Genomic DNA, 25,595 nt, shown 5'->3' on the forward strand with positions numbered 1-25,595 from the left:
ACTGCAGGCCCCAGATGACAGAATTGAAGCCATAGCATAAAAGAGATTAACTTCAAAGAGTATAAACATTAAAACTAAGAAAAATGAGGACTGGGTGACTTTTAATCACAAACAATGCTTGAGAATGCAAAACGTAGTATTGACTAAACATCTAGGAAGGACGTGGCTTATGTTAGTGCACTTCTTAACTCAAGAATACAGGTAAGAGCAAAACTATCACTGCCTTACTTGCTCAGGTGTTAGCTTGAAACTTTGACTCACTTTATATCCATTTTCTTCACCAAATTTGTAGATAGTTTCTCTACGTTCTCGAGTTGTGTTTGTAGCATCAAAGACCTAGGAGTAATTATGGTGGGGAAGAGAGAAAGGAATTAAAAAAGCATCACAGCTTGTGAAAAGCACTGCGTTACTAACAAAAAAAATAAGGGTTCAAATCCCTCAGTGTGAAGGAAAGCAACGAAAACACTTCTCCTTCCCTCTATGTCAACATGTTCAACAAGAAAACACAAGACATTCCTACTTTACGCACATGATTTTCTAAATACTAAAAAAAGAGTAATATTTTGAAAGCACTACCAGCAGAACACTACTTGGAAGAAGCAACCAGAATTTCAGTCTAACACATAATACAGGACAGAATCTTCCTCCTGGCCTGTATCAGCATTGCATACTAATGCACAATTCTGGTGATTTGACCCTGGCTGAATACCAAGTGCCCACCAAAGCCACTCTATCACTCCCTCAATCAGACAGGAGAAAAAATACAATGAAAGGCTCATGGGTTGAGGTCACTCAGCAATTACTGTCATGGGCAAAACAGACTTGACTTGGGGAAAATTAGTTTAATTTATTACCATTCAAATCACAAATAACACCTTCCCCCCACCCCTCCCTTCTTCATGGGCTAAACTTCCTTCCCGAATTCTCTACCTCCTCCCCACCAGCAGCACAGGGGGATGGGGAATGGTAGCTGAGGTCAGCTCATCACAGGCTGTCTCTGCCACTCCTTCCTCCTCAGGGGGAGGTTCCTCGCACTCTGTCCCTGCTCCAGTGTGGGGTCCCTCCCACAGAAGACAGTTCTCCATGAACTTCACCAATAAGAGTCCTTCCCATGGGCTGCAGTTCTTCATGAACTGCTCCAGCATGGGTCCCTCCCATAGTGTCTCCCACGGGGCAATCCTTCAGGAACAGACTGCTCCAGCAGTGGGTCCCTGCAGGGTCACAAGTCCCGCCCAGCAAGCGCGCTTCAGCATGGGCTTTTCTCTGCACAGGTCTACCAGTTCTCCAGAGAACCAGCTTCAGTGCGGGCCTCCCACGGGTCACAGCCTCCTCCAGGCACCCACCTGCTCTGGCGTGGGGTCCTCCCCGGGCTGCAGGTAGGTAACTGCTGCACTGTTAACCTCCGTGGGCTGAGGGGGACAGCCCGCCTCACCACAGCCTTCACCACAGGCTCCAGGGGAATCTCTGCTCCAGCACCTGGAGCACCTCCTCTCCTTCTCCTTCTTCACTGACCTGGGTGTCTTCTCTCACATAATCTCACTCCTCTCTTCTGCTGGCACAGACTTTTTTTTCCCCCTTCTTAAATGTGCTGTCCCAGAGGTGCTACCCAGGCTCGGCCTTGGCCCGTGGTGGGTCCATCTTGGAGCCAGCTGGCATCAACATTGGACATGGGGGAAGCATCTCGCATCTTCCCACAGAAGCCACCCCTGTAGCCCCCCACTACCAAAACCTTACCATGCAAACTCACTACAATAGTTCTTTAGTGAACTTATACCACACAAAAGATGCTGCAATCAATATGGTATTCAAAATGTAAGTGTAAGCTTTTAAAGGGTGGAAGATCTGCAAGACTTGTAAATCCTGTCCATGAATTACAAGATACATGCAGACATTTTTCTAAGAACTTATGTTTAGCTCTGAACACACCAGTGTTTTACCCTAGTATGAAGTTTACCACAATACAAAGTTTACCTCATGTCCCCAGTAAAACTTGTAACTATAGAATGGTTTTCCCTGATTAGCTAATGAAAACCCAAGAGTTGTGTCAGCAGTCTTAAGAAAAACAATGTTATGCAAATTAATGTGAATATGCAACATCAATAGTTGAAGAGCTGATGTTTTGCATCCCGTTATTAAATACTCAGATTTGTAACAATTTACTCTTGAGTTTCTCCTGCTCTCTTCAGAGATTTCCCATGTCAGTAACACAACTGCCAAGCAACAGCCAGGATGCTTTCTGTTCAGTCTTTACCTTTCACTTGAAACACCAGACTATCAAATGGAAACACAAGTGCAACCAAAGCAGATGTGTACATTATACAGTACATTATGTACAGCGGAGAGAAGGGGGACATTTTTCTGGGTGCTACCCCACTCAGAAATTTAACCCCTCAAATCACAAACGTGGCTGCTTAATATGGCATCATCTCCCTGAACTTAAGTAATCCTTTCACTGCAGATCTAACATATAACTCCCAAAGAAAAAAACCAAAACTGATATACTGAAGAGACACCAGAATTACTTGGGCTGTATATTAATCCAGCAGACACCCAGTTTGTAGGGAAGCATCTTAAGAATGTGTCTTCCAACAAGAAACTTACAGCCACGTGCCCGTTTTCTTCACTGAGGTACTGTCGGACGTCATTCAGCGCTGCTAAGGCACACCGTCTTAAAAATGAAAAAGAGTAAAACTCAAATGCTAGTTAAAGTAATTTAATTAACACACTTTTGCATTGTGATTAAAGTGCCCTGCAAATGTTAAGATAGTATCTCTCAAAAACATGTATTTTTTAATCAGCCCACACACACAAAACATGGGAAAACCAACAGAGGTCAATGAAGCTATACTAAGGAAATGTGGTCACAGCCACCTGTCTGGGAAAAAAAAAAGACCTGGCTAGTGCTCCTCTGTGCGACTGATAAAACTATACATCACCACAGAATACCCACCAACTTTGCTGACCCCATTAAACTTTCACTGACCTAAAGTAACATCACTGAATCATCCCTGAAACTGTTCTCTTTTCCCAATTACCTATTCATAGATATTGGCTTCTTAAATGGATCCTCAAAGAGGGAAAAAATAAAACAACTTAAGGCTTTTATCTTGTGGCCCTAAGTTGAAGTGGAAAGACGACTATTTTTCAGTAATCTACTTCCCTCTCTTTTTGACTATTGTGTAAAAATAGCTTATTTTAACAAAATTTGTTAGAACAAGGGCAAAACAAAGTTAGCATCATGTATTAGGGAAGAGGTGAAAATAACACCCCATTATAGTCACCAACCCAATGTAATTAGTACTGGAGACCATTGATGACACAGATACCAAAAAACCCCACCTCTCCATACTTTACACTTGTATTAAATCTGGAGAATAAATTCATTTGCAACTTTTCTATCTCCCCAGCATTAGTATTATCTTCAAAGTCCACCATGATCTCTAACACAATGAACAATACTGGAGGGCAACATTAACACTGTACACAATTTACTCACAGAACAAAGACCCATTTATTTCCAGTGAGTACAGCCTTTTTCAGTACCAACATAATAACCTGTCCATTTCAACAGCCTTTCCATGCATTATTGCTCTGACTTCCAGACTGAAATGCATAACTCTTCTCTTACATTTGCCAAATTCTGCACGCACAGCCTTATCTTAAAAGAAAAATGAGGGCTTTTCAATCCTGACAGTATTTCCACATTAGCATGGTTAATAGATGTCAGGAACAGATGCATCAGTCAAGTCTTCACTAAATAAATATATACCCTCTTTAGTCATTGCTAACTAGGCAGATGAGCTCACACAGCCCATTTCATGTTACATTCTCCACCATTTAGTCTAACATGTGACACAGAAGCACGTTAAACAGTTTGGCTCTACCTCCAAGCAAAAGGTAGGGGCTTGCAAGACTAATGCACCTCATATCTGCTCTTTGGTCCCGAAGGATTAGGAGATTCTCATGTAAATTGTTCTCCTTTGACATTAGCAACACTCAGTTGCTGCTAAAGGGGAAAGGGAAGAGAGAACACAGAGGGACAGCCACAAAAGAAAGTGCAGACAGTAGGAAAGTCCAGACATTTGTGATGCTCGAGCTGAAGCAATTACGAACAATAGACTCTGTATTTTAAAAAGCCTAAACAAATCACACTTCTGTTCCTTCTCATTTCATACTGCACACTCTTAAATGTTTTCCTGAACATAGTAAAAAGGACAATGAATGGTGAAGAAAATAAAAGACCTTCCCATTTGACCTTCTGTAAGAAAGAGGTAGCTCCCTCTTGCTCTGACCTTCTCTTCATCTACCCCTTTCTTCTCAAGGTCTTTCTTCTACATTAAAGCAAAGCCTCTTTCCAGACAAGACAGGAGTTCTCAAGTGCTTCATCTGGGCACAGGTGTTCACACCTGCATAGCATTAGCAAAACATGGCAATTTTTGAGGCAGTGCACTGATTGACTGCATGAAGCACCTGCATGGTGGCCAAAAAGACAACGTCAGGGAGACAACAATAGTGTTTCATTCCCACTCATTTGAACAGATAATAACAAATAGGTTCAAAGTACTCCAAGCAAAAAATTCCAGTACACAAACCAAAAAGAAAAGCAGTTATATGGGGTTTTTTTTCTTCTATATGATCAAAAAAAAAGCTCTAAAATGGCATTTTAGGAATTAGACAGAAGAAAGTCACATCCATTAGCTGATACCTTATGAAGAGGTAATAAAAATAATAACCTTCTCTAGAACTTCTTTTTCTTGACATTTTATACAGCAGTCTCTTAAGAGTCTTCCTGAACATACAAAAATACAACTTAAAGAAGTCTCTAAGAGCAAATTACATAGAGTACCATTTCAATACGATTAGCATTGTGCAGCTAAACACATTCAAAACTTACTTCCTGATTTTCAATCCTTCTTCATTGTCAGGCAGGAAGAATTCAAAAGATTTATACTTTTTCACCAAATCTCGACGATACTGACCAACATTAAATTCTGCCAAGAAGAAACCAGTATTAGTGGGAACGAATGACATTCAAGTAAAAAGGACAAAAATTATGACAGCTTTGAAATCCAACTACCTGCAAGGATAAATAATTTACCATGTATAAAATCAATGTATCATACTACTTACTGTGTTTGGGGGGGGATTGTTTGTTTTTAAGCGTATAAACAACAAATCATGGAAATGGCAAAAGAACATTTGGGCTCTTGGTAGCTCCAATGGAGTCACTTGGCCATACTAATGTGCCTCTTGCCTACCAACAAAAAGAAACTCCTTTCCTCTTTTGCAGGGGTGGTTGGAAGTCTATGTCAGTAGTCTACAAAGAACTAATAATAATCTATTTTTTCTTCTGTGTATATGTGCAGTGAAATAGTATTTTGACAGCACCCGCCAAAACTTCCAGCTCGTATTTAAGCAAGGAAGAGCTCTGAATAAAACGAACCAGTCTTGCTTTTGATAAACAAAACTTGACATTCAAGTTGTGGAAACATTTTTTCAGAACACTGCTCCAGTATTTCAGTTCCTTAATGATCAGTACATACCTGTTCATTTATTTTAAAAAAATGCTTAAGCTATAACAAAAAAAAAAAAAACCACCAACCAAAAAACCACCAATCAAACAAAAAAACCCTACACACACACATTTAAAAAATCAGCAGAAGCATTGAACATAATCTTACTGTGATCTCTTTAACAGTGGCCAAAGAAAACTGTTCCTTCTCTGGGCAAAGGTCCATCGACAAGGTCTACAGCCAGACACACATCACAACATCAGATATGGGGATGAGGGCAAAGCGGTTCTGTTTTGCCACACAGCAGACAATGACACTGTTCCCTGACAAACTTAATTCAATAGCTCTGCAAGTAGGTCTCTGAAATGCAATTAATGTTTAAGCTGTTTCTGACCTACATGTTTTCTCTGCTGAACTGCAAAGCATTTTTTATTTTAACATTAGACCAAAATGAAGTATTCTGTTTGAGAAGCTGCCAAGGTGTAACTACTTGCCAGACTTAAATTCTGGAAAGAGGAAAAGAAGTAGTAGGCAATTGCAGAGTTGTAGCTAAGAAAAAAAGACATAGGATAAAAGATCTCAGCCATCAGCTGTCATATATAGATTGCTGTTGGGATTGGGAGCAGAGGATAAAGAAGTAAAATATAAGTTTTGTTGGAATTCAACAATGTTATTTTTTTTTTGTGGTCAACTGTATGACATGGATTATAGTACAATCCAGATTATTCTGTGAAAGGTTTAATGAGCACTACCCACACTGGCTAGATGAGAAGGTGACTACTTGTAAGAAAAACAGAAGATGAATTTCAGATGGCCAGTGTTGTCAGGCAACAGCCCTTTAAAAATCAAAATTAATTAATTTTGTAAGAAAGAATAGTTACTTCAAGAGGGTCATGCATGGCAAAGGAAAAAGTGCTATCTAGTGGGACAATGTTCAGCCTTTTTTATTAGCATCCCCACCTGCGGAAGTTTCACAAAGCTAACTGGCATCACAACTACCACACAGCCAGAACTATTAAAAAAAGATTCCCAAAGTTTAGTATCTAAAAACCACATTGCAACACAGCTCTATTCAGGCATCCAATTGACCTCATTTCCTTTAAAAAGCCCATACAAAAGTCCTTTGTATTTTTAACCATTTCACATCCTAAATGACAGAGGATTTTAGAAGGAATAAAAGAAAACACAGAAGTGATGGCTCAAATGATTCAACTAACATCAGCCCTGGGCTATTCACCTCCATTTTCTGTTACTGAACTCTCCAGCTTCTCAGAAAATAAGAATACCTGTCTCAGAAAATAAGAATACTCACTATATTAAGCACACACTAATTTTAAGACATCAAGAGCCAAAGGATAACAGATGTTAGGCCTAATTGATACTTACAATGTATCAATTCAGTCCCAATCAACTGGAAGCATTAAACAATGTGTCAACTATTCACTCAGTCAGCGAGGTATTTTAAATTGATTTCAGCTTCAGTAAAACTGCACCGCTGACAACAAACAACAGTAAAGGACCTGTGGTTTTCCAAGAAAATCCCAAGTCACCCTTTCTAACAAAGACAAACCATAACCAGCAACCTGGGATAGAAGCTCATATGGTAACTTTATGTTGTATACTTTTGAAAAATTAGGCAGTAACACCCTCACTATTTTTTATTAAGCACAAGTGCATGTGTTTTCTGATGTGCTACTCATAGTAGCCCACGGAACTCTTCCTATACCTGAAGCAGACCACCTCTACCTATTTTACTGTATTTGGGATATATTCATCCAAACATGAACCATATGTGGCCAGTATCTTGTTTGTCATCCAATACTGGATTCCTGCTTTTCAAAGTTCACACAGTCAAATGCTCAACACAACGAAGTATAAATAAAACATACATTTTATCAGCTTTATAGGCTAACCTATTTAGACCGTTAATTCTGTTTCAGCCAAATGGATAAAACTGAAGTCCCCAAAGATCTGTTACTGCTCACCAGAAGGGTTATACTGTGTGAAAACAGTCAAAACTCAAGCGATAGTTTGAGGGTTTGCTGGATTTAAATTATGTAATGTATCCTCCCTAACTGTGGATAACTGGCTAGCTGAAAAAAGGTCTCATAGACATAGTCCAGCTGGCTGGACAAAAATGCACATCGCCCTCAGCTTATCTGAAGTAAAGCAAAATACACTGTCTTTGGCTGTTTTTGTTACACAATAACAGGAAGATTTCGGTGGGAAAAGAATGTTGCAGGTGGGAACAGAAAACTACAGAAGAGAAACTAGGGGCGGGCTTGGTATTTAGGCAACTAACCAATAATGAGCTTAACTTTTGTAATACGTATGAGCTAATTATAACAAGGCATAAAAGGTGACTGTAAGGTACAATAAACGAAGTCTGCTGATCACTCATGTTGAGCGACTGTGTCTTCCCTCCGTCACGACAAATGGCGCCCGAACAGGGACCCTAGAGAGGGCTGAACCTGCGAGCCACGGTTCGACGGAGATTCGGGTACCGGTCCTGAAAGCAGCGCAGGAGGCGGAAGGGCACAGTTCCCGCGCCCGGGAGCACCTACAGAGGGTCCCGCTGGCCACGCGTCGCCGAAGTCTCGCAAAGGCTGCAACAGCGCTGATGAAGGTATGGAGACACAAGCGACGTACAATTTGCTCATATGCTTTTTAGAAAAGCGGAGCGTTCAGGACATAGATTGTAAAAAGGAATTACCCGGGTTATTAGCGTATGGGATAGCATCCGGGTCCCCCGCGGCAGCGGCGAGTGGCGGCACGCGGCCCGGCAGGCCCCTTCCCGGCTGCGGTTTCTCTCCAAGGCTGCACACACACCCACCCCACCCCCCTCCGATCGGCACCATGGCGATGCAAGCGGCCAAGCGAGCTAACATCTGGCTGCCCCCAGAGGTCAATCGGATCCTTTATATTCGGAACCTGCCGTATAAAATCACAGTGGAGGAAATGTATGATATTTTTGGAAATAAGGACCTATTCAACAAATCAGAGTTGGAAACACTCCTGAAACAAGAGGAACAGCTTAAGCTTCTCAAGGAAAAATACGGAATTCATTACAAACCCACAAAAAAAAAAAAAAAAAAAAAAAAAAAGAGCTTCAGATGTCCCCTACAAGAAATGGGTTTCTGCCTTGAACTAGCAAACATCTCTGTGCTTAAAGAGAAGCCTTTTTGCCTTGATGGAGATAATTCTGTATTCTGTATTTATGCAGTATTCTGAATGTGGAAATTGGTTGGGACTAGGAGGCTGGCTTAAAGGCATTTTGCAAACGGGATTATTATTTTTGATCATTATGTAATAATAGTTTTTTGATCAAAACCAGCCAAAATTATTTGTAAGCATTAGGCATATCTGAAGAGAATGCCTTTATTTGAATCAGCAGTTAAGGTGTAGTTTAGTCTGATGCTGTGGTTTTATCTGCTTCTGGTGAATTTTTGAAGTGATGAAATCAGAGATACAAGGTATACTAAGAGTTATGAGGTAATAAGGTAATAATCTAAGTAAGGGTGCTGTCTTTTACATATACAAGTGCAATATGCTTTTATGTAGCAGAGAGAAACTTTAACAATAATGTTGCTTGAGCGAGATGTGCATGTGACAGCTTGGGAAAAGGGCTATCACAACTGGAGTGCAACAGTGTTTCTATGTCTGGCAGAGTGAAATCTTTCAAGACCTGAGTTTAGACAGTCTAAAATTAATTGTTAGTATTCAGAAAACCCATCTTAAGCCTCTTTTGCTTACATAGTGTTATGGAAGTCAACTGCTATTGTAGAGAATTAATAATTTTTTAATACATATTAACAAATACTACTATTTTAACTTGAGGCAGTTGAGTGAGAAATACTCACGTGTAGCATTTGAGGGAATGTCAGCATAAATCGCACTTACAGTAAGACTGCATTTTTAATTACTGTACTTGTTAAGATTCAATGATGCCATAAGGCTAAGGCCTTTTATCACAGATTGGTTCTGAACTAAAAGGTGTGTGCACATGTAGATATGCACATTTGTGTTATTTTCCTTAATTGGCTACAAAATAATATAATTAGGTTGGGGACTAGATCTTGGGAATTTGTCTATTATACTTCTGTTTGTTAAGGAACGTGCATAATATACAGCAACCATGTAGGCTTGGCTTGTGGCATAGCTGTCAAATTTAGCATAGACATTCAGACAGATAAGCAACGTACTCTTCTTGTGTGTATCACCTACAAGCCATTATGGCTTAAGTGTGTAAATCTGTATGTAACTATTGAAAAATCCACTTATGAATGTATATAGCTTAGAACTAATTTTTTCCCTTTGTTAATTCTTTGATATCAATGAGGTATTCTTCAGAAAATGTATGGACTGGTTGGTTGCATAAGGGCAGTTGTTATTTGGACAGAAAATTGTTAATGGTCAGGGATTTTCCACTAAAATATTTGCAAATATTCCTAGTCAAACATCAGTTTGGTTTCTTTTTGGGTTTTGAGCTTGCATTAGTCCATGTTCAGAACTTTAAAACTACCTTTGAATTTTTTAAACTTTTTATATCACTGGAACAGAAAGAGCATCTAAATTAAAGCTTCAAGCTAACTTTATTTTTCAAGTATTTCTGGAATTATACTTCTGAACTGAGATTTTATAAGTTGGCTGTGTATTTTCCTGTGTTAAAACGCTGTTATTGAAAATGGTCAACCAAGCCTACGTCGCCCAAAATAAAAACGGGGGAATTGTGGATAACTGGCTAGCTGAAAAAAGGTCTCATAGACATAGTCCAGCTGGCTGGACAAAAATGCACATCGCTCTCAGCTTATCTGAAGTAAAGCAAAATACACTGTCTTTGGCTGTTTTTGTTACACAATAACAGGAAGATTTCGGTGGGAAAAGACTGTTGCAGGTGGGAACAGAAAACTACAGAAGAGAAACTAGGGGCGGGCTTGGTATTTAGGCAACTAACCAATAATGAGCTTAACTTTTGTAATACGTATGAGCTAATTATAACAAGGCATAAAAGGTGACTGTAAGGTACAATAAACGAAGTCTGCTGATCACTCATGTTGAGCGACTGTGTCTTCCCTCCGTCACGACACCTAACCTCTTGTCTAAATAAAGCGTATTAGACAAGATTCTAAGAGCTTAAGAAAATACCAACTCAAAAAGCTATACCCTAGAACCAAAAGGCAGTTTAAATGTTGGCCAGAACTCTTCATCTTGACTTCTTGGAGGTACTAGGAAATACATCTTTGACAATCCAGCCAAAAGTCAACACTTTAAGTATGATCTAATATGTTTAACGTTACTTAAGTGATTAACAGGTCATAACTATAAAACTGCCATTACTGCACCAGACACAAAATCACAGACCACTAAAACTGTATTTTTCTTCTACAGAGATAAAAGGAAAAGGCAGGGAAGATGGCTGCTCAGATTCTCAAATGGACTTAGGTCTTGTTTACTTGTTGATCTGGGCCCACATGATACCACAGGAGCTCCAGAATGAGAGCAGCCAGGTCCTTGGCATAGCCAATTTGAGCCATCATTTCCCACTCAAAATACATATAGAAGTACTTAAGAGAGTGGCAACAAGTAGCTGCTTCAGTTCCTTCGGTTCTTAATATTCAAAGAGCTGTAGCTTATTCCACAAATGCAGTTAAACAAAGAGGCTAACAGAGAATTATACGCTGCACAAAGTTCACAGACAGAAGATGGAGAAGTCAGAACTTTAACCCAGAAGTTTTTTCTGCTTGTCCACTTGTTTCCCTTTCATCCACATAAAGGGGAAAGACAAAAAGGAGGGGGGGGGGGGGGGGGGGGGGGGGAGGAGGGGGAAGACATCTGAAGAACCAAAGCGTTAAGGGACAAGGGCAAAAAATTGATCTAGGCACCTGGCCCGCTCCTGCAGCAGAACAAGGAAGTAAATGAACATTCACCGGATTTTGATTAATTCTAAACAGAACAGAGAGCCTGTGTATGCTATTGCTTAGAAATAAGTTAACAAAGCAGACACGACTTTAATTAGACAAACTTGGCAACAAAATTACTGGGAATTAGGTTTATAAAACACCTAACATCTGTCCTGTTCTTCAGATTTAAATAAAAGCAAATCCATCACCTTTTGTAGGCACTCCAATCCAATTTAAATAGCGTGTCAGCTTCTTCGAGATGTAGGTTTTTCCTCTTGCTGGGAGACCCACCATGACAATCAGAGTAGGACAGTTGGTCATGCATACTGAAACAGAAAAATAGAAAACTAGGATTTACCATTATCATTCCCACAAAGCAAAGGCTTATATTGCAGCAGAACATTACAATCCATGTGCTCTCTGAGGAAGTGACCGTTCAAGCAGCTCATGCATGGTGTCCCATTATTTCAGGGGGTTTCTTCAGGAATGCAGTGGACCTAACCAGGTTTCTTATGCTGTGTTGAATTTTGGAAAGGCGAGTCAGTGGTAGTGCAATGCTGGACATGTAAGTTGTACACAGGCAGAAGACAAGGAACCTATGTACTTGCATACATGTTCTAAGGCATACAAAAACGATTCCAAAAAAAGGACACTGACATCTTACACCCCTATGTGCCTCAGTTCAGTGCTTGCATTGAAAGGAAACAGCAAGGTGTATACAATTTTTAGATAATTTTTAAATTTGTAAGACAAGACCTCAAGACTGCTCAACCTTTTCTTGGTTTTAAGCAAAACAAGCATGACAGATGCAGCTTCATACATCATACTATGACATGGTACGTACTATTTATTATTTCTCCTTTCAATATTATTAACATAAAAATATCTTTTAAAACAGCTTATTTTGACTGTTCTATGGTTACTCGGAATAAAGCACAAGTATTCTACACAATCAAGTATAATAATCTGATAAACAGATACACATACAAAGGCAGAGTGTTTAAGTTTTTAAAAATAAACACTGCAGCAAGTTAAAGGGGTTGTATGTATAAACTGAAAACTTTTGAGGCATTTCCTTTCAAATGACAAGTTTTTGAACATTTTAATGGCACAAAACTATGGATACCTTGCATGAATCTACCACAGCTACAGGGGACTGCCTAAAAAGAAAGAAGATATTAAAGTAGTGCAAAGATACCACCAGTTCACTCCATCCCCTATTTCAATGGAAATTCACTTCTATACAATCCACAGGTGCATCAATTTCCCCAGTGTCTTGATAGAGGAGTTGTCAATTTGCCCCAAAAGATTACATTTCAGCGTTGAACAAGTCCCATCCCACAAAGTCACTTGCACCCATCTGGCACAACCACTCCACAGAGTACACTCATCAAAAAAGAACAAGCTGATTAGCAGAGACAGATGCACTTTCTTAAAACACACATTTAAAAGAAAAAAAAAAACAACCAAACCCATTAAAAATACACCACTTGTCACGAGAGAGAGTACCTAACTTCAAACCCATGAAAGGGTCTGCTACTAATGTGCAATGAGAGTTACAGGGAGCTGAATGCAAACCAAAACAAATCCACCCAAACATGTCCACGTCTCTGGAAGGACACTGAAAAAAGCCCTCTGAGTAAGCTCCTCTGTGGAGAAGCCTATGGACACAAAGGATAATGTTTTCTTGTCCCTCTTCCTCTTTGTCCTAAGTTCAAGCCTGTGAACCCCCTTCTCCAAGAGGGAGAAGGAAGTCTCTGGAGAAACAAAGTCTATGAAGCGCAGAGTACAGCGCTTCCTAAGCTTAACAGCTTTGCTTCTAGTTTTAAGGACAATAAAATAGAATACTGAGATGAGAAAAATCCCCGAGTCCCTCGAAACATTAAGGGAAGACACAGTTCTTCAAAGCCAGTTTGAAAGGTTCTTAACCTGAAATATCTAGCTCAAGTTTTAAACAATTTTCAAGTATAAACAGTGAAATAAGAGCTGTAAAAAATCAGGATGTGTAAGGAAAGGCTCTGTACCTCAGGTCCACCTGCTCTGCAAGGAGCTGTGCTAATTGGAACAGGCTTTTCTACACATTATGGACAGAATTTACTAAATAACATTATAACCAGACCTCCCTTCGGTATTTTCCCCCACTTCCCCTCCTGGGATAAGCGATACAAATTTCGCCTTCTCACAAAAAATTTGTCTTTTGGGAATGTAATGATAAACCTGTACTGGAACAAAATTTCATTTTGCAAAACTAAGGGCTAGGAAGCTACAGCCCCCTTAAATGGTTGCTTCACAGGTTACACCAACAACAGCTCCCTAAGCTAAGTTCTACTGCTTGCATCAGCTTATAATAGATCCTTCTCACTGAGCAGCAAACCAGACCAACACAACTACAACAACATGGAAGGTGGACATTTCCTTTCATTGTCACAGTCAACATGCAAGTCTGGCATCACTTGCACTTTTACGCAAATTTCCTCAAAGAAAGTACAAAAATTAAAATTGCCTTCATTAGAGCCCTATGCGTACAGTTTAACATGCACGCCTATTCTGGTGTTCTGATCACTGATATAGCAGAAACCAAGCGAATTATCTGCTGATCCCAATCAAACAAGTTGCAATCCCATTCTAATTAGGTGCCAGGCTGACTGAGAGCACTCTTCCTCTTTAAAGGCAGACACCAGTCAGACAGATGCCCTGCATACTAGGAGGAGGCACACCACTGATTCCAACAACCTTAAATATTCTGCTCTTACATAATGCCATAGCCCTGTAAACACCACTACACAATACATGGTGCTACAGCATATACCATCCATTAATGCTTGTTTTCGACAAGAGGACGTTAGTTTACAATCCAAAATTTGGGGCACTAAAAAATGTTTGGTGTTCTGGTTTATATGGCCAACAGTGGCTGCAGTCTAATACTGCTTACACAAGCAGCACTTAGTGACAAGTGCAGCTATGCATTTGGAACTAGAAGTCAAAGGCACGTTTGCTGGCCAAAACAGCAGAGGTTAACAGCTACATAAAAGCACACAAAGCAACTATTTTATTTATTCTGTATCTCAGCATAGCACCCTCAACAATAGGCATAAGACTCATCACAGCAGACACAGGTTTTTGTTTTCTTCCTTATGATCTTGAGTAATTAACAAAGCTTAATTTTGCTCATTAGTTCAGTAAAAAAAGTCAAGATCAGAACAAAACACAAAGTTCTGAGCATGCATTAAACACTCAAAACAAACCTTTCTCTCAACAAAATGCTGCCAACACTCACTGGAAGTGGTGAGAAATGTTCATTTCAATGACAGTATTTAAAATGTCAGCATCTCAAGACTTACACCTTCCTTTGAAGAAATGTAAGCAATTTTGACATGAGGAAATAGACTGATTAAAAAACTAAACAAACCACAAGTGACACATATCTAACTCTCAGAATAAAAAAGCCTCTTTAAGTTAATATTTTCCCAATGGCACAATGCTCAATTCCCCTTTTCACAGCACTTCACCATCCTTCACTTTATGCAAAGAACAATCTGCAGTACAGAAGTAGTTACAGTTACATTGGTGCAAGTTGCAGAGCCAAGGCAGACTCATAAGCACAGCATCCTCTCAATTCCTCATCACTGGATTGTCTGGTTTACCTCTCAGATTCTCTCTACACAATCTAGTCTCGAGAAAACAAACTCATTTTTTTAAACTGCTTCATGTATGTAACTCCTATGGGTTTCCAACAGCACCATTGTGTAAATGTGCTATCAACGTTTTGTTAATTTTGCTAGAGGAACATACATCTTGAGAACAGCAAAACAAAACTTACAGGGTTGTATGCCATCATTTTCTAAAGATGCTCTATGAGACTTTACTCAGTTTTTTTCTTTACAGTAGATGTTTGTAATATATGTATATAAGATCGCACATTTATAAAGGGCAGCATCAAAAAGAAATATGTTGCATCCCCTTGCTTAGAGGGAACACATTAAAAACATACCCAAAATACCAATGAAGGAAAATTGCCAAGTGATGAAGTGCATTAAAATTCAGTACTGCAATTTAAGGAGGTTGTGAAATCAAACTGGGACACTGAACAACCTACATCAGCTGTGCTGCATTTCATCAACACTCAAAACTCACAGTCTTGTGAAACCAGAGACAAGAGTCTGTACTTTTCAAGCTCACCTACTACCTAACATATTATCAGCTGCCCCTTTTTTCCACCCAAAATGAGATTTTGGTTTTTCTTTCTCTCTGTCAAATTTTTTAATTCAACTTTTAAGGTCAGATGCTTTTTGTATCAAGCTGCTACAGTAAGCCATCTGAAGTTTATGAAGGATTCTTGCTGTTTCTGTGGGCTTCGACTCAAGGCCTGCTCTCTGAAATCACTGTACTATTTAGAGGCTCATACAAAAATATCTTTAACTATAAACCAACACAACCACCCTTCCAAATAAGGCTACATGTTTTCTCTTATCACTTATCCAACTTAACTATTGCTAATCCATTTTTTCCTGCTCATCAATGATGATCAGTCACCTTTCATCACATCCCACAGTGATGAGTTCCTCATCCTACCACTCTTCCTGAAGAGCATCCTGCTTCTATACCAATGAAGTCCATGATCTTTTAATTTAGCTCTCCTCCTTTTGTCCAAATTACCGGTTTCCAACATCTCCTTGGTACAAGAGATTCAGAATTCATATTGTCTTCTAGCCAGCCTCATGCCACCAGCTGCTCCTAGCAGCTCTGCCATCCACTCGCTCAGGTTTACCATTTGCTTCCTACAGCTTTGATGCCAACAGCGATGGCCCCATCATACATCCTGATCCTCAGGCTACAGCTGGCTGTTGTCCTTACCTCATTTCTCCTTCTTTAGTTCCTAGGGTTGGGGGTACAAATACATATAAGCAGTGTGAGCTCAAAGGGTAGAGTCCTCTAGAGCAAAGATAATCTTCATTTGATACTTTTAGGGTTTGGACTTGATGTACATTCATACTGCTGTACAAACAGCAAATAAGAATTATTAGAATGACCAAATTCCAGGAGCTTTAGGGAACTAAAGCTGTTAACTTGGGGGGGGGGGGGCAGGTTAATGTTTAACCACAGGAAGTTCACTATCTATCTGTCATGCTACTAACATCCTCTGCTAGGCTCTCAAAACAACTTTCACTATAGCATACTTTGCTATTAATTTTTTTATGTCCATGTTTGTAGCCCACTGCTTGATTCACAGAGCTTGAAGCAAACTTGACAACAGATGCCAAAAGTAGCTTTAGTGCAACCTATTTACAGACAAAACCTTTCACAAAAGACCACAAAAGGTAAGTGGCAGTTATTAATAAAAATGTGCACTTCTGCTGTCACCAGTCTTACTTTGGAAGGTCATTTAGAACAGTTACCTTTGTTTTACTGGTCTCACTAGCTGTAAAAGCTCAGTCTGCTCAGTTGGCTGCACATGGCCAGAACTCCTCTTTGAAGACCTCATAATGAACAGACTAAAAGAACTAGCTCTTCAAAGCCCTGTGACAGCTAAAACCCTGGCACAGCTAGCCAGATTTCTTCTTCCCCAGATACTTACAGTTGCTACCACTTCTAGAAAATCACACTAAAACCAGCTAACCCAGATAAGTTCCTCTGAAGATGGATCTGCCAAGTCCTCCACTGAAAGTGTGCACAATTCTGCTCGCCCATCTTCTAGAAAGATAAATTAGAAGTAGTGCAGATAAAGGTTATCAGCATGAATGAGGAAATAAAAAACCCAACCAAAGGAGACTGAAAGAGTTCGTCTTGCTTAGCCTAGAAATTCAGAAGACATCAGAGCGACTAGCTTCACTGCTTCCACTGGAAAGCTACTGGAAGACAAGAAATCCACTTTCTACCTGAGCTTGTATTTTTTAACACAGTAACAGTTAACACAGTTACTTGTAGCAGCAGAGAACTGGAACTCCTCAATCCAACAGAGCCCCACATCACCCAGTCTGGGCAGTCTATCCTGAGCTGCCACAGCATGGCTACAGGGTCTGCAGGTCACACTGCCTCATCAGAACACGGGGCGATGCATGATACATGGAAATCTGAGGGAAAAGGGCTCCAAGGCACCTTTGCACAGAAAACAATGAAAAGCATTCTCAGTTTGGTGAAACAAGATAGATGGCTTTAACAAGGAAGAGGAAGTTCTGCTCCTCTCTAGGCTGTTTGTAATTCTTATGTATCACAAAGGACTGTAGACATGTTACAGGTAGAGCTGCAAGAGCAAATGTTTCCAAATCCATTTTTCTAGCAAAAAGGTTTTTTATTTACATCTCGGGTATCATAAATTATAGAATCCTACCAAAAAAATAACAGGTATGTTTAATAATTTTTACGTTATAGCCAAGATACACTAAATAATTCCACCAAGAAGACTCTGTACACCACCAGATTATATTTGACCAACATGCAATTTTGTTCTTGTGGGCTGGTTTTTTTTTTCTTTGTAAAACAATATCTATGTGGAAGCTGTAACAAGTGTTATTTTATTTGGAAAAGAGTTAAGGCTAAAATAAAGCATTCTTCTTAGCATGTTTACAAAAGCAATTATACACACTTTCTGACCCTTTTCCTAGTGCAGCATTCACATACTATCCTCCAGACGCTGAAATAATTCACACAGAAACACATGCCTGCTTCCCTAGCAGAAACCAAGAAAGTTTGGGCTTTTTTTTAGCAAGGGCTGGACCCAAGCAAGAGCAGAGGTGAGGGGAAGCAGCCCAAAGACGCCAGCCATGCCAGCAGAGCCCTCAGCTCTTTCTGTCAGCGCAGCCTTTTTGCATGACAAATAAAAACAATTCCGCAGGACAAAGCCCCTTTTGTCTGCAAAACTGCCTTGTACTAGACCTCAGTTATTTAAGTAAAGGGAGGGGGAAAAAAAAAAAAAAAAAAAAAAAAAAAAAAAGAGAGGCAAAGTTTGTTCACAAACTATGGTTTACAAACGCCACTGCGAAAGTCTTTAGAAGCTGATGACTTGGTTTGCTGCACCTCAAAATAAGGAAAGCCATTAACTCATACAACAGATGGCCTGATACAGCATTGGCCTTAAAAAGAAAAAAAAATACAAAACCAGTGACATTTTTAGGTCTCCCTTCAAGACGCACACACTGAACACAAATGCTCCTTGGAACCAGAGCGTTTTAAAAACACAAGACGCCAAACACCAACAAAAGTAACTAAAAAGACAATCTGGCCAGCCAGGCTTTGCCGCCCGGCGCTGGGCACTGCTCCAGCGGCTCCGGGGGCTTCTGCCTCCCCCGGGGGCTCAGACCAACCGCCACGGGGCACCGCGACCGCCCGGCTCCGCGGCCCCGAGCACCGGCCCGGCCAGGGGCACCGCTGCACGCGCTCCAGCTCCACAGGCGCCTGAGAGCCCGGGCGAGGGGCTCGGCCCTCGGGGGGGCCGCTAACGGCGGCGTGGCCCGCCTGGCTCCGGCCCCTCACGCCGCTCCCCTCGCACCCCGACCCCGTCGAGACCGGATCGCCCCGGGGAGGGTCTCCCCAGGGCCCAGATCACCCACTGCGGCCCAACCGCAGAGGAGCAGCGGCCGCCCGGGGCTCCCGCTGACAGATACCGCCCGCCGGGGCTCGGCCAGCGCGGCCCCAGCAGACCCCCGGCCCGCTCACCACCGCGCTGGGCGCTGTGCCCCGCCGGCAGCCCGTTGTCGTAGGGCTCCCACGTCTTCTGCAGCGGGTTCTGCGTGAGCTCCCGCGCCCGCGACGCCGCCGCCATCCTCGCCCGCCTCCCCGCTCCCACTGCAGTGGCGGCGGGCGGGGCGGCACCGCCCCCTGAGGCGAGGCCGGGCGCGGGAAGCTGCAGCCCCGCGGCTGCCCCCGCCCCGCCCGCCGCGGCTGCCCCGGCCCAAGCGAGGCCCTCGGCGGGCGGGCCGGGGGCCGGGGCCCAGGGCAGCGCGAGGCCCCTGATGCGGCGGGGGCTTCGCGGCCCGCCTCGCCCCCAGGCCCGAGCGGGCAGCAGTCTGGCAGGCCGAGGCCACGCAGTTTCTTTCCCCCACATCGCCCGAGCGGGGCCGGCGGCGGGCTGCGGGAGGAGGGTCGGGCAGGGCCGCCGGCCGCTCGCGGGGGCAGCTGCGGGCGCCGGTGCGCTGCGTCCGAACGGCCCTTTCCTAAACCCTAAAACCAGCACGGTCAGGGAGTGCGCAGCATGCTTTAAGAAGCCATGCACCGAAGGGTAGATGCTCCCCATTAAACTCTATCTTGGCCTGGAGGCTACATTAGTATCAATGCAGAAAGCCAACAACAGCTTTCCCACACCTTGTTTAGCTACCCAAAAAAACCCCCAAGCCACCTTTCTATTCACAAGTTACATTGGAAACCTCCTGTGCTACAGCAAGAGCAGTGGTGTGGCGAAATAAAACATCCAGCTGTTGCAATTCCACATCAGCTTTGCAAGTGAGAGAAGCCCAGCTAACAAACAGGGCTGGGCAGTCCTAAGAAAGCAAGTACATCCCCATTACATAAATCTCTACATTTCACAGGAGATAAACGCAATACACTGAAAACACATTAGTGAAGTGCAATATGCCCTTTCATCATTATTCACTCTGTTATTATGACACTGGCCTAAACAGAAGTGAAGATCAGTACATTTATTTTTTTATGCTAGTCAGACTGAGCACCTGGGGACCACTTTTAGTTTTTCTATTCTACTACAAGCTAAAACATAGCTTTCCGAGCAACAGAAAAATCAGTTATCAGACATTCATTGAGATGCCCTGGGAAAGTTAGCACTGTTTTTCCAAAACCATGTTTGCCTGACCTCTCCTTCCCTCTCTTCAAGTCTGATTACAGTTTTCAGCTGTAGGTGGCTGCACTATATTTTTTACCCTAGCATTTTCTTCCTGATTTTGTTTAGACAGCCAAACCAGGGAGGGGCAGAGTTACAGGGGTTACATTACAACAGTCAGAAAACTAGGAGCAGAGACGTGGAAGGTTTTGAACACTTAAAAGCTTCTTCGTTTCTTCTATGTATTTACTTCCAACAGTTGCCAAAAGAGTTGGGAGCAGGAACAGTTTAATCCGTGTTCCAGGTTAATCCCAGAAGCCTGTCTCCAGTGGACACACAGAACATTGAGACAAACTCATGGCTGACTGCAGGGTAAAGGACGTACACACCTTGCTCCCCTGATCACAGCAAAGCGTGCTGCCACCAAGATCCTCCAGCTTTCCCAACAGTGCCTCCAGTAAAGCCAGGCAAGTCCATAACAGATGTAATATTGACAGAAATAAGAGATTAACAGGAGTGCTGACTAACAAAATACACTTCCCAGGCTTCTTTTACATACATTAAGTAGAAAAATGTATGAAATCCTTCCAGTCTCCAGAAACAAAGTTTGTATCTCCTTTCTGCAAATCCATGCACATGAACTGAAACTCCACTCAAACACCTGCCTCGCAGCTGAAAACACTGACCTCATGTTGTTCACACAAGAACAGAATTTTTCAGAGGTCTGCAGGGTGACTTACCACATTTCTAAGTCTTGTCCCCCAAGCATGAGGCACTCCACCAGCAAACTCCCTTCTTTCTCAGGCAGATTTAAATCAGTGGCACCTGCACAAAACTTAAGTAAGGGTTTATCCCAGTGTTTGCAATGACAGAGGTGTGCATGGACACCTGCTAGCCTTTATTTTTGTAAGGTAAAGACTTAACATGTTTGTCAACAATCAAGCTGATCTTGTTGATCAAACTTATTGAAGGGTTAAGGGTGTTTTTTTGTTGTTTCAATAACCTCAGTGCAGTAGTGAGCTATTTGACTGAGGACACAGAGAAAGTAAATACAGAAATCTTATATCACTCCTGAGGTCTCATTTCAAAACACGCTTTTCAAGGATGCTACATTCAATTCCTAGAAAAAGAACAAATAAAAATTGCTCATTAGATTCCCTATAAATGACAAAGATCACCTTCTGCACAATCACATTATCATCAACCGCTGTCCTAACACAAAGGCTTGAGAAGCAGAGCTGATTCCTGCAGGGAAACCACGAATAAGCCTTTACTCCTTGGAAGGCTTTTACCCAAAGCTTCTGCTCTCAGGGCCATGCAGAGCTGAAAGCTCACCTGAAAAAACACCTCTCTGCAGAGGCACACCATCGAGGGGAAAGGCAGTCTTGAAAAATGAACTGCTGCACAGAACAGAAGGTGTTTGAGCCAAGTAACAGTGTTATGCTTACTCTTTTCAAACGAGTGACTGACAAGACTGGAAACTCTTAGGGTTTAATGCATACAGCAAGTGATATAATTATTTCTGAGACCAAAAGAAAAGAGACTGAACCAAGGCTTTTGTTTGATCATACTGAAACTATACTTTGTATCTGTAAATAAGCTGTATCATATGGTAACCATATAATACAAGTTCCACAATATCTGCTAGCCACTTTTGCCCATCTCATTTCCCTAATGAAAGTAAAGCTTTCATTTTATAGCCTGACAGCCTATAAAACATCCATAAACCACCCAACACATCTGCCTCCTGGCTTTCCACCATCACTATAGTAGCACCAGCTCACTACTTGGAATAAGAAAAGACTATGTTCGGTCCTCCAGGTGCCCACACTCTCGCCACACCAAGCACAGCAGATACAGGTCACAAGAAAACAGTTCACAAACCCTTCTGCTGCACAGGAGATTCAAAAGAGATCTGTAAAATGATGAAAGGATACACAGACACAGCCAGAGGTCACAGCATGTGGTTTATATGCTCAGGACGACCGCAAAGGAGTCCCCACACTGTGCCAGGCCCTGAAGTTGAGCACATGAGATGTTTTGGTGCCACACTTACAGTGCTCACCAGACCACGGCAATATCCTGTCCCTGCTCTCCCAGCAAAGCATCAAGCAGCTTTGGGGGGAAGTTCCTGGAACACAGAGTACAACTTTCAAGATAAAAAGCTGCTAAAGCAGAAGCTTCCCAATTCCCCCGTTCTACTGCCAGAGTTTACAACAAAGCGGTGCTGTTAGCTGTGCTTTCCAAGAAATGGAGCAGCACAGTCAGTCAAACTTGGAAGAACTCACCTCGCGCCTGTACACAATGCAACACAAACTGGAGATATCTACAGAAACCGAGCGCTACAGCAGTTCTCCTCCGCCGTGCACGCCAGCGGGGACCGCGGTGAGCCGCCCTCGGCTTGCGGAAACCCTGCGGTTACCCTCAGCTCCCGGCCCGCCCGCAGCGTCGGGGCGACCGGCTCCGCGACGGGTCCCGCCCGCGCCCGCCAGGCGGCGCCCTGGCACCGCCCGGAGCCCCTTGGGCGGCGGGCACCCCCCGGCGGCGGCAGGGCCAGCAGCATTGCTGGGGCGGGGGGGCAGGGCGCGAGGGCGTGCGCCCGCAGGGCCCCCGGCTCAGGCAGCAGATGCCTCAGGCACTGCGAGACCAGCCGAGGCGCAGCAGATGGCCTGTACCCAGTCTATCCCCCTGGAAACGTGCAGTAATTCACTCCTACATTTCAGGAACATACAGCTAAGTCGCACTGTAAACACTGTGCCAGGAGCTATCAAGGCCTTACAGAAGGCCAGCATGAAAATACACCAGCTCTTGGCTTTTATGCATCTAAGTGTGCTTAACGTTACAGTTAAGAGTGCTGAAGGTTACAAGTCAGAGGTTACAGAAAGCTACAGGGAAGAAAAGTCTATCTACTAATCCCCAGTGATTTACTCAACCAAATGGAAAAATATGTATCAGAAGGGCAGTCCACACTCAGAACTAAATATCCCCATTTCCTTCTAGATATTAAACAACAACAAATCATATTTCATTATTAATCTAATACTTAAATTCTCTTTCCACAATGGTCATGAATAAATTTTTTTATCCCTTCATTATCAGCTACTTACTCACCACTTGGAGAAAACCAATAGTGTCTGACCCGTACACACACAACTGTCAGTAAACAGCTGGCAAAAACCTAAATCCAAATGATCTCTGCTGCAACTGGCAGGTTACTGTTCTAGCTAGAAGTAACAAACAGAAATTAGTTTAAATGATTCCATCTTGAAAACATTTTCTACATATTGCAGTGCTGAGAGGAGGAGAGATCAGGGCGAAAGGCCTTATTCCTCCTTTAAGAAGGTATATAGAAAGGGTGGGCTGTATGCTTGCCCCAGCTGGCAGCTACTCTGAAAGACTTCAGCCCCACAGCACAATACACATTTTGTTTCAGTACAATTTAAGGAGGTACAGAGGAAACAGAATTTTGCATACACACATTATTCAAGAAATACAGACACACACCAGCACAGGCTTCAGCCACACACATATCTTACATGCCCAGCTTCAACATCCAACCAGTGCTCCCTGATTCCACGTGGACTAGATGGCTCTGACCAGCTAACTGGCAGCCTGCTATGCTGCATCATGGTATTTGTATAAAGCATACAGGATAATTCCTATTGAACTTATAATTGATTTTCTCTTTCAGTGAACAACAACAACAACAACAACAAGAGACATCAGGTATACCTTCAGCAGGCTCACGGCAGTCCTTCATCAGCCAAAATATATGCAGCTGGAAGCATCACCAGAGAACAGAACAGCCAGCGACAGCTATCTAATATACAAGGCTGTTACAACACTGCAAGCCAATTAAAAGAGATGGTGACCAAATGCACAACTATGCTTCACCCTTTTTGTTCACAAGTAACAGCATTCCAACATTTCAAAACTGGATTTCAGGTCATATGGGAGAGATTTCCTCCCATGCACCTTATAGGCTGTAATGATGATGGGTTTTGTTTCGACTAAGCACTTGTTACAATGCTCTTACATGGTGAAAATTACCCAGAAGCTTTTTCTGGGTAATGACAGCACCCAAACTTGCAGCTGCACCAAATTTCCACTATAATGACCAAAATTCCTGTAGAGCAGGTGGGACACTTGGCCTGTTCGATCACATCCTTTATTACACTAACACCTCAGCAGGTGACAGACTGCTCCCTCCCCCAGGTAATGCGTTGTATTCCTGAAATACAGATCAAGCCTGGCAGGTTCTTCCCTCACCGTGGAAGAGGAGTTCTTAACAACCTGCCCTATAACACAATGCCAGTCTGCTAGATATGTTATTACCTTTGTAAGGCAAGTACTAACTCAGCGTTGCTCTTCAACTGCCAAGGAAAGCTAGAGATAAAGGAAGCTGCACTAGCAACCAAAAATGTGGCTCTCTTCCTTCAGGGCTACTTCTGAACTCCTGGATGATGACAAAGACTTGGGAACAGTCGTCCTGCAGCAGAGATCCCTCACAAGAGTTGAAAAATTCTCAGCTTCCCACAGAGAACACAGTAAGCTCATTCCCGTGAAGATCTTAGCAAGCACAATGAGCAATCAAGGAAGGGAGATGTTATACTGTATGAGCAAGATTACAAACATTGATTCATGCCTTCTCAGTTCAGTTTCTCAGGACTTTTTGTTATGTCACCTTTGTAAGTGAAGGCTTCCTGTCTCCAGACTGCCTATGGTTTTCTTCTCAACCAAAAGTACCATCCTTTTTGTTTTCCCATAGAATATCCCAGGAGTCAATGCAACAAAAGTGACAAAGAGCCCAGTAAGTCCCCAAAAATTTCAAGCATCCCACATGAAAAGTTCAGCAGGTTCTTCATACCATCTCCACAGGTCCTTCCATTTAGGACTTGATTCCAAACCAGCTGAAACCACAAGGACCATGCCTTGTGATACATGGCCCTAGCACTCACTCCATTTCTTCTGAGCAACAAGTAAGTTTATTACTGGCACCACCCACTTCATATTCTATTTCCTATCACTGCCTAAAGGGAAAAAGTTCCAGTTGTCTTGAAGTAGACTGCTACATCAAAGGCAAGCAAAGCCATTAAGAATTCAGAACTAAAAAAGAATCTGCCCTCAGCAATACACATCTTTAGAAGTTATTTTCTAAGAGTTCATTTTACTATTAGACTTCCTGGCTACAGATAATCTACTAAAGAGATTGAGGGGGAAAATAAAGGTGTGTAATCATGCTTTATATGAGAATAAGCTACTGTTACAAACAAGAAATCTCTTTGGTGCTAATTATGGAATAGATTTAAACAACATCCAATATCCCACACAGACAAAGCTACATAAACACAGATACTAGACAGATCCCTTAAGCTGAAACAAAGTAATATTCCTTAGCATAGGTAAGGAAAA

The 25,595-nt window shown here is 42.3% G+C and overlaps 1 protein-coding gene across 14 annotated transcripts in view; it reads right to left on the reverse strand.

Annotated features, from left to right (window-relative positions):
• LOC119147459 (6-phosphofructo-2-kinase/fructose-2,6-bisphosphatase 4) overlaps positions 1–25,595 on the reverse strand; it is a 56,167-nt gene that overhangs the window by 20,639 nt on the left and 9,933 nt on the right. For 10 of the 14 annotated variants that reach the window (XM_037386484.1, XM_037386489.1, XM_037386488.1 and 7 more), the window contains 4 exons: positions 11,623–11,739; positions 4,895–4,991; positions 2,602–2,668; positions 262–336 (listed from right to left, as the gene is read on the reverse strand). In XM_037386484.1, the coding sequence (XP_037242381.1) occupies positions 262–336; positions 2,602–2,668; positions 4,895–4,991; positions 11,623–11,739 (356 nt within the window). Of the gene's footprint in view, positions 1–261; positions 337–2,601; positions 2,669–4,894; positions 4,992–11,622; positions 11,740–12,539; positions 12,562–19,066; positions 19,206–22,471; positions 22,600–25,595 lie in introns of those variants that run through there. The other 4 variants (XM_037386485.1, XM_037386487.1, XM_037386494.1 and 1 more) reach the window with 3 other exon arrangements.

This window comes from Falco rusticolus, chromosome 4 (genome assembly GCF_015220075.1).
Source record: "Falco rusticolus isolate bFalRus1 chromosome 4, bFalRus1.pri, whole genome shotgun sequence".
Classification (NCBI taxonomy): Eukaryota; Metazoa; Chordata; class Aves; order Falconiformes; family Falconidae; genus Falco; species Falco rusticolus.